This window comes from Apostichopus japonicus, chromosome 8, assembly GCF_037975245.1.
Source record: "Apostichopus japonicus isolate 1M-3 chromosome 8, ASM3797524v1, whole genome shotgun sequence".
In the NCBI taxonomy this organism is placed as follows: domain Eukaryota; kingdom Metazoa; phylum Echinodermata; class Holothuroidea; order Aspidochirotida; family Stichopodidae; genus Apostichopus; species Apostichopus japonicus.
Genome location: NC_092568.1, coordinates 35,233,087 through 35,246,195, shown reverse-complemented (window position 1 = coordinate 35,246,195; position 13,109 = coordinate 35,233,087). Strand labels below are relative to the sequence as shown.

At 37.9% G+C, this 13,109-nt stretch overlaps 1 protein-coding gene and 1 long non-coding RNA gene across 3 annotated transcripts; one reads left to right on the top strand and one right to left on the bottom strand.

The window, feature by feature from the left end:
- Positions 1-5,007: 5,007 nt before the first annotated feature.
- On the bottom strand, positions 5,008-7,211 carry LOC139971771 (uncharacterized). The gene is made up of 2 exons (XR_011794482.1): positions 6,981-7,211; positions 5,008-5,788 (listed from the first exon to the last, which is right to left on the bottom strand). It is a non-coding gene; the product is annotated as an uncharacterized lncRNA (long non-coding RNA).
- Positions 7,212-7,691: 480 nt separating this feature from the next.
- On the top strand, positions 7,692-12,607 carry LOC139971765 (uncharacterized). 2 transcript variants are annotated; one of them, XM_071978497.1, is made up of 4 exons: positions 7,692-7,843; positions 8,945-9,163; positions 9,773-9,972; positions 10,682-12,607. In XM_071978497.1, exons 2-4 carry the CDS (start codon positions 9,031-9,033, stop codon positions 10,973-10,975), a joined length of 627 nt encoding a protein of 208 aa, XP_071834598.1. In that variant the 5' UTR covers positions 7,692-7,843; positions 8,945-9,030; the 3' UTR covers positions 10,976-12,607. The 2 variants fall into 2 exon arrangements, with proteins under 2 accessions (XP_071834598.1, XP_071834597.1); XM_071978496.1 differs by having other exon boundaries at positions 9,767-9,972.
- The last annotated feature ends 502 nt before the right edge of the window (positions 12,608-13,109 follow it).

The window sequence follows — 13,109 nt, the reverse complement described above, 5'->3', positions numbered from 1 at the left end:
TACAAATACTGTCTAAAGCACACTTAGATAATAATTTCTTCGATCCAACTTGTATATATTCAGTTTTAGTTTCGTTCAGTTTTAGTCTATTTTGGTCCATCCAAACTTTCACATCCCTCATAGTTGTTGAAATTTCATTTCTGACTGTGTTTGCCTCATCGAAGGTTGGTTTATGCGATTGTTTAATTGCATGATCATCCGCATAGTCATGTAATTGGAATGAATCCGGAATGACGTATCGCAATGTGCTTGCATATGCCGAGTACAAAACAGGTCCTAACAGGCTTCCTTGTGGGACACTGAAATCCAGTCTTTTGGAAGATGATAATGACAGGGTATTTCCAGGGCCGACAAGTTGAGCCGTGAGGACTTATTAAAATACAAGTCTAAAAGTCCCAACACACGCATTCCGTTCGTTACCAGTTACAACCCCCTCATCAAATCCTTCATTCGCTCCATCAAACAGGAATTGGCTGTATTCCAAGACGATCAGTCTGTAGGAGAATCGTTTAAGGTGCCCCCATGCTAGCATTTCGTCAGCCCCCCAACCTTAAATTTCTTCTCACTTCCTCCAGACTCCCCCACTCAATTTCCACCCCCGCAGGCAATTTCCCTTGCGGTAAACTTATATAGATGCCAAATATGCCCCCATATTACCCCAGGCACCGTGGTCAAGATTCCCAATGTTGACTTTAGTCTAAGACCCCCTTCCCTCTCTTGTGATTCTATTAATGTTATTAACATTTTCTATTTGCAAATAGGGCAATTATGTAGGTGAAACAGGCTCCCGGTTCCGCTTACGTTTTAACAATCACAAAAAATCTATTCGTGATAATTTGGCAGGATTCCCTGTTTCCGAACATTTCAATCTTCATAGTCATTCTCTAAAAAACCTAAAATGTATTTTACTTGCCTCGAACTTCAAATCAACTACTGAACGTAACCGTAAAGAAATCGATTGGATCTTTCGTATTAAGTCTCACATCACCGGCCTCAACAAAGACTTGGGACCCCTTAACAACTATCAGTTCTACAAGCATATGTAATCCGTTCTTTGCTCCTTAATCCGCTTCCTGTATAGTCATGGTTTATTTGGTTTTAATTCCATCATTGCAACTTACACTTATCTAGCGCCATACTTTCATTGTGTTAAATTTTGTACTTTTCATTCGACTGCCAAGAAATGAAACATCGACTTTGGATATCATTTTTTTATCATCAAAAATAATGGTTTGCGCAGGTATCTCGCCGGTATGATGTTTAATGAACTTGTAATATGGCGAATGTCTTCTGTAGCTTGGTAAAGATGATACTATCGTTGCCCTGGGGGATATCATTCGGTATATGATATTTCGGAAGCTTCTTCAAATAAATGATTAAAATGTTCTGTTGATTTCAAGATGATTTATTCTCTCTGTGATACAATTAAAATTTCAAATAAACGCATTAAAATTGATTCAAGATACTGATTGGAAACAAATAGGTATAAATTATACTGATCCTGAATACTGGGTAATTCCTTTCCAGAACTAGTTTTCCTCTATAAAACTGCTCAGAAGTTGCAAAGCTTTGAGTCACATGTGATGGGGCATATGATCCATGGTTGGTTCAATATTACCTACTTCAGGTCTATGCAAATTACGGATTTTTGAGAGCATGGTAAATACAAAACTACGAGCTAGGCGCACAGAAATGATTAGATTATGTGCTATAATTTAAATAACAAATAAATTTTGTTACAATAGGAAGCCAGTAGCAGAGGGGACCAAAAGCTCCAGCTAGAGATTTATATAAAACATCCACATTAGAAACGTTTGCCTACTAATGTAAGTCCCTCCTTAACGAGGGACTTTCCAGGTTCCTGCAGCTGAAACATGAGCACCCTTCTTTACATGGGGGGTTGGGCACACAAATAGGATTTGGGACACTTATCTTGTTAGGGCTGGCTTATAAAGGTTAGGGACAACTTCTCTATTAGGAAGTTGATTTAGATCAATAGAGAACAAAATTTGGAATTGATAATTTTATAAAAATTGCAAATTATATGCAAATTATAATATGCAAATTAGGATACTTTTGTTTTAATTGGAAAACACCAAAATACAATAAAATCACTGACTTCAAAATTGACTTCAAATTGTATGATAAAGGTTTTTCTGGGGCTGCTCTTTCAGATGATACCTTATTTTCTGAAATCTGTTGAGGATTGACAGAGTTATGACTGATTTCATTTAGTACAAAAGTTGTTTACTTTGTTTACTTTCGAAAATTACAGCCTAACGTTGGCATAACGTTAGGCCTAGCCTAGCCTTTTTTTTTTGTAAACAACGCTATTGACTTACGATTTCTAGGTCCTCAAAAGGACCGAACCTTGATAAACTGGTTCGACCAGAAGGTCCTGGACCTCATCATGGTATCTGACCAATCGTCCCACATCTTTAGGGCCAATTGGGCCGTAAATTTGGGCCACGGCCTTTTTGAAAGTGTACCCGTACGTAACAGTCCATTGAGACTGTACACTAAACAATCAATGAAACAATATTGCGCAAGAACGGCGGTTGCTATCGACTTACAAAGGAAGCGAGGGCGCTATGCCATAACTATCAACAGAGCCGTATATAGAGAGAGTTTGGCCAACCATGTAACCGATTTGGATTGGTCGAGAGGGAAAACGCCCACACAGGGTGGTAAAATAGGTCCACTTGAAAACTTTATAGCAGGCGACACGCATACTCACAGTGTATAGACTATCGTTTGTGTACACGAAAAAAGTACGAAATTATGAAAGAAATGGTGCTGGGGATGCTGCAATCGGTCAGAACATGGATATTGTTGTTTGATTTTCCGACTGACCATAAAAGAAGAGGAATTTTTTGGAAGTAGAGAGAACGAGATGGAGATCTAATGAAAAAAAGTCTGTGTAGACTAGGCCCATACTAGCCATAGGCCATAGTGTAATACGAGTAATGTACAAGCAATGCGAGAATTTTACGTTCAGACTGGTTTCTGTAATTACATTCATGGCTATTCTCTCTCGTTTTACGATCCACAAATTCGATTTCATTATGCCAGCTCTCCTAATCATAGGCATGGCAGTTTCAGTCGCACATATAGTTATCCTAATTCCTAGTTATTGTATGCCTAGCCTAAAAAAGTATCACTTTTAGTTTAATGTAAAAGGGTGGGCTAGCCTCTAGGCATCACGTAAAGCCCTAATCCTTAGTTAAGCCCGAAGCATAAGTTAAGCCTGGGCTTAGTTAGACCTGGACCATTCTTGCTATTACTACAACTGTTATAGCACATTACATAATATGGCACAGTATAAGGCCCAATTATACTAGGCCTAAGGAAAACAAAGTAGCCTAGGCCTAAACTAATTAGGCTAGGTCTATACTCATTGGCAACTTGTGGGTTGTGTACACATACAGGCCTAATTATATAGACCCTTTTAGTATGCCATAAACAAATGGTTAAATGATCTTGGTTTGTGTTAATTGTCAGCATTGGCCTAGCCTTTTTAGGCTAACATGAATTCAGCCTAATTTTTTCTTCTTCAAAAGTATAGCCAAGGCCTTGGTTTAATTTGGATGCAGTCAACTATCATTTATCAAAGTAGCAGGGGCCTAGGCTACATTTCAAAGACCACTAGGCCAAGGCTAATTATGGTACTGGTAGCCTAGCCTTAGTCATGCTTATTGCAAAGACTACCCTACACTCTTGTCTTGGTCACTGAATTATCTTAAGAGCCCTGTCACCACAATGTTGATAAAGAAATGTTCAAACTATTGCGTAGGCATAGCTTAGGCAATGCACGGTTTCGTTTGACTGTTTTAAAGGAAGACTTGAAAATTTAGTGTTAACTGGTATTTCATTAATAAGCAAAACTGTCTGTGCATTCAAACGGAGTGCAAATTAAGAAGGGGGGGGGGCGGGATGCAGTATGATACACCTTTCAAGTTTTAACACATTATAAATGCACTTATGCCAGAAAGTCATTGCATCAGTAACTCCTTATTCCCTTAATTGACACCCACATTGATGATTGAAGTTAAAAAAATCTTTTTAAATTATCTTTAGACAGTAAATTTTAACTCCCTGGATTTCAGGACTTTTTTTACAAATCAAAGGTGACATGTGCTCTGAAGAAAAACTCCTAACAGAAAAAGCCACAGTTAGCAGACTGTGATAAAGACGAACCTGGTGAGTGACTACTGGACTGAAATCCAGTTCCTGCAACCACAGCAATAAAGTCTTTGTTTTAATCAATGCACTTGTGTGTTTGAAACTTTCAAATGGACACTCAATGGCAGTTGGTTAAGATATAAGGTTTTACCTTCATCATGGAGAGTTGAAGGGAATCTGCCTCATCATCTGAATAATGGACTCAATGACAGCAACAAATCATGATTGGATATTGATTTTGAGCAAGTAAATATCTGGCAATTTGAAAGTTTGTATTATTTTTTTACATATTATTTAAGCTGTTTAGCTCACACACAAGCAAATGATCAAGTGACAACAACCGATGCAGTATATTTAAAGGTATTGAAGACTCGCCCTAAACCGCATGCCGCGCTCTGAAAAAGTTACTTTCCGTTGCTTGCAAGTGAAGTTTTTTTTGTGTCGCTACAAAATGCAGACAGTAATGAAACCTGATACCTTGTTATCTTTTATCTAGACCTGAGATGTCCACGCTGCTATGTACACTGTGTTGTGGGTATTGACCGTGATGTTTGTATTGACTGTACACTAATGTCTATTTACAGATGGTAGCAAGCTGTGTGTGTATTTTCTGGGATCAATGGTGGTGTCTAACACTTCTGTTACACCGCATTCGAAACTAGGTCAGATAACCGGCATGAGACGTTTCTTTGTGGGGGGAGTCTTCACACCCTTTAAGGAGAAGTATTTATATCCCATTAATAGAGAAAGAATTATGTTTCAATTGGTAGCATGCAACTTAAAATTTTGCAAACATTATATACAATCAAACAATAACAAGGTTCATTTACAAGGTAATCTACTGCCCTTTATTTCACATTAGTCTGTCACATCAGAAGGTCACAGCTTTCAATAATTATACAAACAAATTCCCTTGATGGGTGCTTTGTTAGATTCCTGCAATTTTCAAGTTTATCAATGTAATAAGTTCTGAATGTGGCAATGTGGAGAAGCTTTGGGATAATCTGTGGATAAGACTGCCAGACTATCAACAAGATTCCACATCCATGCAACTCCAACTGCTTCCTTCACCTCCTTGCAGATGTACCACATGTCCAAAAAAAAGTCAGCATTGGTTAATGTAATTAAAATCTGGCTTCCTCCTGAGCTGGCAAATACACATGAATTGTCAAGTACAGAGGTCAGTGTAAAACCACTGAAAGACCTTCTCAGCTTTCAAGAAAACAAAGACTTGAAGCCAAATTGATTGAGGCCACACTGATACCATTCCACTCTCATAAGATGAAGGTATCACACACACTTCATTTTGCTTCTGCGATGCAGTGCCTGGTAGACTGTGAGGGTCACCCAATGGATGTTTTAACAACTGCCTGGTTTATAGAGCTCTGCAACAGATAATTCATCCTGATGTCTAGTCTCATCCTGTCATGGCCTTGAGCAAGTTGAACCCACTTCAACACAAAGCAGCTATTGAATTCTTGTCTAGGTACTGTCAAATCCACATCACCATCATTGCTGGTTCCAGCTACGCCAACCATAATAAAAGAGTACAATGAGGGTTTTTTAATTCACCCAACAGAGCTTGCATTCCAGTACCTTTGGGCAGCTGAAAAGGTATTCAGAAATTGTTATATGAGTGTGTTTGTATGCATGCATATGTGTGATTTTCTTGCTTTACAGAACAGCTCCATTTTGATAAGCTATGTAACGTGGAAACCTGCCAATCATATGTTTGAAATAGGACAGGCTGAAACGATTCTTAAATGAAAATCTTAACGACTTCTTGCATTTTTATACATCACTGTTCAGGTAAGGCCAGTAAGGGCAGTATGAAGAATAAGTAACAATTAATAATTATCATTATGGCCATTTGCTGTCTGCATAATAACAAACTGAATGATGTCATCAGCCCTGTGCTCAGTTGACAACACTGACAAGCAGGCACACTATGTCAGTGTGATCCATGAAACCTTATTAAGGACATGACCGTATAGTATATATGTTAATGGAAAATAAATAAGCTACAACATACACCAGTATTCAGTTGTTGCAGGTTTTTTTTTTCTCGACAGACCCATTCAATCTGTTACACCTACTATCGCCTAGTACTACATTCCTCAGAAATTAACACCACAATATCAGTCTTAGGTTTGCCCACAGACTCCCAACTATTGCTAACTCCTACACTCAAGTATATAGTTTAGTTTAGTAGAAAAAAAGACCAGGAGAGACACTCAAGTCCCCATTAAGGACCCTAAGGCTATATGAGAGGAATAAAACCGAGGACATCAAATGTCATACCCAATTACAATGCTTAATGTACTCATCCAAAGTATTCTTAAACCCATTCACACTACTTGCAATTCAACCTTCTCAGGCAAACCATTCCATCCATTCACAACCCTTGTATAAGTTGTATTAGACTTTAGAGAAAAAGTTATGCCGAATATTAATCCTACTATGTAACTTCTGGAGTTTAAGACAATGACCTCTGGTACAACTACTTTTGGCAAACCTGAAAAGATCAGTGAAGCATAAATTGTCATTTTATGTGTAGGCCTACTTTATTTAATTGAAGGATCTATTAATGTAGGCCTGATGCTATTGTTGTGCGTCTGTAATCTAGCCTAGCCAGGACTGTGATGTGTGCTTTTCGTTTGTATGACTAAAGTAGGACTAGTAGTATGAGGAGTAAAATAAAACAAGTGTAATGACAGGTTTTCAGCTAGTTTTCTATGCATTTCAGGTGTGAAGATAAACGTAAATGTGATTAACTAACGCATACGCTAATTCATTACCTGATATCCATTTTGTTCCTCGTATGCCTGTCAAAATCTGACATTCTGAGTCGCTTCGTTTGTTCGCAACGAGCACAGTGTGCAAAGCTGCTATATATTGTGTGTGGTGTTTTTCGTGTTTCGCGCAACTGGTAACGACAACTGGACCTATTTTGATGCCCATGTTTTGCGTGTGACGTCACAAATCGCCAGTTGGCCAAACTCTCTCTATATACGGCTCTGACTATCAATTACAAATGTTGCAGTGGCCTAAATATCTCAAATAAGAAAAAAAAAAACACGTACGTAGGTTGAAGCGTTCGGGAATGAGAATTTTCTCAAAAATGAACGGATTTGGACGATTTTGGTGTCAAATTACAGGAAATTTCAAGGACATTTGCATTTTTCTCAGAACTCTCTATAGATATATTCCTGAAATGCTCAGAATATGTTCAAAACATGTTAGGGTTTATACCAAATATAATGGGGGGGGGGGGGTTTGTTCAACTCTTATTTTCTGTCACGATTTTTATGAAGCGAACATCGATTTTTAGCCAAATTACGTCATTTTCAGATTGACCTTTGAGCCCCACCCACTAAAAAAAATCACAGTTATACCCCCTTTTTATTTGTTTTATACACAAACGTATGGTCTTAGCTACATTTCAATACCTTAATGAATGTTGTAGGATATAAGGTGGCTGAGTACTATTTTTTTTTAAACTCAATGATTATTTGGGTCGATATCGACCCAATCCTGCAATGAGGAAGTAACCTGCTCATGTGCTCATAACACTACGTATATGAACTGATTTGGACGTAAGTTAGCAGTTCCACGTGTGTTTGTTTTTGTCTGGAATTAAACTCGGGCTGGCACGTCCTTGGTAAGCTAGTAATTTCTTTTCATGTCCAACTGTCACGGGGTTATAACCCTATCGCTGGAAGCGTGCACAGAAATTGCCCTATCCTATACCCTACACTGTAGCCAGCTGTAACATTACGCCTACGCAAGCCGCGCGAGTAATGGAAATAGCATTCGAAGTTAGGCCTAGCTTACCACTCATTATTCTATGGCAGTAATAGAGACTTAAGCAAAAGTGCAAGATCTTGCTAGGCATCGTTTTGGAATTTGTTTAACATGTTAGGACTAGACATAATTACTTTTTTACAAATGTTGACAGGTGATACATGTAAGTCTTTACCAGCAAAAATGCTGATAAATTGAGTAACTCATGACATAGAGAGAAGTTGTGGCTCCTATTGAGGGCAATAGTGGTCAAAGTCTGAAACCTCGTAAACAAGAATACTCTTTAGGACTTGACCAAGGAAATCCCAAGTCCTCAGACATTGTTTGAAAATCTGAATCACCACATGTTGTGAAGAATTGTATTGTTAAAGGGAATCTTAAGGTTATGGGACGTGGATTTGAACAATGGTCCTCATTCTGAACCTAAGACACACATTGTCATGAAGTGTGGCACTTTGGCTTGTAATCATCATAACTCATAAGTGACATGCTAGGTATGTATAGGCTACCTGCCCCTTTGTGATTACATGAAATCTATCAATGAATGAACCAATCATGGTTTTTCGTTATGATTTTCTTTGTCTGAAAATACAGGCTCCTAAACTAGACGTCTGAAAATGGACCGTAAAATTTCTAATGTATTTCTTTAAGCTGAAACCGTAGGAATTAACGATGGGGAAACTTAAAGGTCAAAAGGCGAAAGGGCTAAACACCTTGAAGAAGTAGGCACTTAGAGGAAGGCATAATATCACTTCATGACAATAATGTTGTGAAATTTACTAAAACAGGCAAATTCCAAGTTTGTGACGTTTTGCGTAAAATAGCACGTCAAAATGGTAATTAGCGTGAGATATTAGATCATCAACAAATCGTTACTGTACAAAATGACAGTTATTTTCATGTTTACATCTTAAGTATGGATGCGACGGTCAGTAACTTGTCAATTTGTTCTGTACAGTCTTCCGGCAGCTGTGACTGAACTGACCATAGCTGCATGCTGGATCAATATTTCCAATTTCTTGTAACAAGAATCGTCTACGCACGATGGCCTCAGCAACTCTTCGCAGACAAGTACGACAGGATACCACCCATGTGCTCTTCTTACTGCTTCAAGATGACCAAGTGCCGTTTACCATAGTGCAGTCTGGTGGGGGCAAAGTAACCTCTAAAGGACAAGGTACCACATTCTTTAAAGAACAGTGTCTTGTGTCAGCACATACACATAGCTTTTTAAACTAACATTCCCTTGAAATATTTTTCTATATAAGATATTGTGCAATTTTACATAGGTCTATCTTCCATAGGTTATGAATATATTACAGTCAAACTGCAAAATTTGGCCGCATATATATCACCTAGAGCGATGTGAATGTAATTATGTGCCGTCATACGTTTATTTAAAATCAAATTAGATACCACATATATTGTATGTGGTGGTGGTGAGGGAAGGTGGTGGGGGGTAATTGAGATGAGGATGAGGTGAAGTTTGATTGAATGAGGTGTAGAATGATATGAGGGTGTCACAACACCAGTGGCATGCACATGATTTGAAGGTGGGTGGGATTCAAAGTTTATATTTCTCCCGACTGATTTAGGTAGGGGTATGAGAAGGCCATAAGCAGATCACCAAAGGGATTTACAAAGTAAGTGGTGTTGCCAAGGGGTCGTTGAAACGGACTGTTATAAAGAAGGTCTTACAAACTCGACTGAACGCGCCCTTCCCTCACCTTTTTTTTCACGTCATTGTACGACAACTAAGCTCTCTTGCTATGAAATACAGCCCCAGAATATGAAGACATACCGCATGATGAGTTACCGGAAGTTGAGGTGGCTGAGAGAAACGAAGAAACTGGAGGCTATGAAACTATAACAAAAACAGTTACAAAAGAAGAAATGCCAGATCTTTACCAGATATATGCCCGAGAGAGAGCAATACACAAAGTGGCTGAACGAATCAAGGAACTTGGAGATAATCTTAACAAAGAGGTTTGTTCCGTTGTCTTTATAAGATATCTGCATATCGATTATACCCGTACCCCTGATTTTCTATGGGGTGGTGTGTCATCTAGTAAGGTGGTCTACCTTTTAGTTGAAGATCGTTCTGGGGAAGGAATCTACAGTTTTTAAGTAATATAACTAAAGGTGAATAGCTGGTGCAACGTTGTGCTTTATCTGCTTTGCAACCATTTGAAATTGTTTTGTGACATAATTTTGACGCAGTGAGTATAAAACGCCTGTAGTAGGAAAGACCATTCTCTACCCAGTCAAATGTGGACCTTCGAAAATGGGAGGGGGTGGGTGGAGTTGTTTGTACGCAACGGTCGCATTTTCCTACCCCGTCCTGCATACTGGTCTGGACGATTATAACGATAAGATATTTTAAAATCAATTAGAGGTCTTTCATTCCCAAATTACAAATGTAATATCATATCACAATGTTTTTTACCTATTTAAAAGTATTTTTGTAATTCGTTTCAAGATATATATTTATTTACCATTAATAATGTCAATTTGTAAATCTCTTAGATTAATCGCAAAGTATCTTTAAACACGGCAATGTCTACTTTTCCAGAATAACATATACATTTGTAAGGTAATGACTGTCGACAAATGATGAAAGGCGTTAAAATGATAACATAAACCTCAAAGGTTGAAAAAATAATTATACTTTCATACTTTTTTTCTTGAAATTTAGATACAACCTGAACTTCAGCAGATACTCGTTCAAAAAATGCTCTTAGAAGCAGGAGAAGTAACATATGCAACCTTTGAAGAGTGGATTAAAGAAATCTTAGACAAACATCAGCACAGCTTGACAGACAAGAGCGACAGACACCAAGTAGCTCTTCTTCTGATGGGTGTTAAGCTAGCTTTCAGAACAGCAAAGGGGCAAATACAGCTAACAAACACTATTTGTGACAGACTCCGTGATTATATGGTGGATTTTGTGAGCAAAACCTTCCCAAATTGGATTTACCAGCAGGGATAATTTGGAAAAGTAAACATTTGCTAGTTCATTATCTATTTGGTAAAACGGTAATGACTATATTCTTTTAACATGTAACATCTGAGAATAGGGAATGGAGTTGGTACAAGTAGGTGGATGACTGGATGAGTATAATAAGTAATATTTTGTGAAAGTCGGTAGATTTAAAGTAAATATTTGTAGAGATTAGTCAATTATCGATGGCTAGCATTTAGATCTAGGAAGTTAACAGAAGAAGAAGAAATTTCATAGGTAAAGTTCAAAGAAGAGTAGAAACTTCATACACACTTAATGAAGGTTTGTAGTTCATTTCTAGATCCAATGACAGCACTAACTATGTCATCGATGTAACGTTTGTTGAAAATGGGTCTGTTTCCATGTAAAAGGGCCCATGGCCAAGCAGGCGATAGATGGACCCATTTTGATGCCCATGGCCCGGCACCCCTTTGACAACATCTGCAATTCACAATTTGATTAGAATTCCCATGCAATCATGAACGAGTGAATATTTACTTATGTTATAACGAAAATTTGAAACTGATATGGGGAGAGAAAAATATGCTACTCTGTAAAACTAATCACAAACTTTTCTCAACAACTTCTCAGTACCTCTTGATATGGTTGTTTGAAAATATTTCTATTATTTTTTAAGAAATAAAGTCTTCCCTATACTCCGGGCTGTGGATCATCGTATAGGCTGTCTGAGATTCCGTCATGACAGGTGTTTTTCAAACTTTGTTTTCAATCGTGAACATGTGATACAATTGGAATGTGTATGCTTAGGTTGTCAATATCCACTTGCAACATCAACACCTGCATGAACCTTCGTATCATCAACAACTGTATTTGATTAAGACTTTTCATCAAAGGATACCGATAGAAATATCTGCATCGACAATAGACTGGGATACCAAGATAAGCAGTGCAAAGTTCACAATATCATAAGTTAATCATTTGACAATTAATTATTATTTCCTAATCATGAATGAGTGATGCTTTCTTGTGTTGTAAAAAAAAGTATGGAGGTGTTAAAGGGACCATCGAATTTGCATAATAACATAATAATAATAATTCCATGAGGTGTCGCACGTACGCTGTTTACACATCGTCAAAATGAACCAACAACGAAAACTTATACAGGCAAGTTTATATAGTGTGTTGTACCATGGAGCTAGCTTCATGGTTGTATAACTAGGATTTGATGTTGGCTTCATAACCTAACAATTACCTTTCGATAAGCAATTTAAAGTATGAAATTAATTTTGAAATTCGAAGGTTAAGCAGTTTGCATAGCCTTCATTCTAAAAACAATGTACAAAGATGCCACAAAGTGTGATCCATGTACTACATACTTTAAATGTTGAATAAACTAGTTTATGCACCATCTTGGTACAGTTTAAACAAGTTGGATAACACTTTATTCAGATGTGGTTTATGACCCCTTCGCGTCATCAACAAGTCTTATAACCGCCAAACGTCAACTGTGAGACTTCAAAGTGTAACAATGTTGCTTCGAGCGAAACTTGATATCTTCGTTCGAATAAATAGAGGGTGCTCTTTCTATAAAAAGCGCCAGATCCATATACAAGCTACAGAAATGTATACATCTCTGTGATATAGGCACGAAAACCTTGCTAAGACACGCCCTTTATGATAATTGGTTCCATTCGCTGGCCGACTGTAACAGCAGTGGCTTCAATCCCAATTAAAAAGTTGGGGGGGGGGGATATAAATGACTGGACATGGATATTGCTGCCACCCACTTGACACGAAGCCTATATCGGGTGGGGTCCCCTTATGGTGTCCAGGGATCCCCGTCGAGGGTCCAGGGGACGGACTTACATGTAGAAATCTTCAAGTTTGCTTCTGTTTGGTTCCTGAGTTGACATGTGAGTCATGACATACTTTAACAATAGTCACATCTGACAAGTGATTAGACTTAAATTAAAAAAGACGTATATATCTAACAACCGGGTGTTACCTAGGCCCTTTATCATGATTGATAGAACTAGAACTTAAACCACAAACAGACACTTTTCTTAAACTTTACACCCACGAATAAAATAATCTTTTTATACAGATGCTTACAACATGCACACATATGGTATCCTACGTGTATTTAATAAGCACTGTTGCA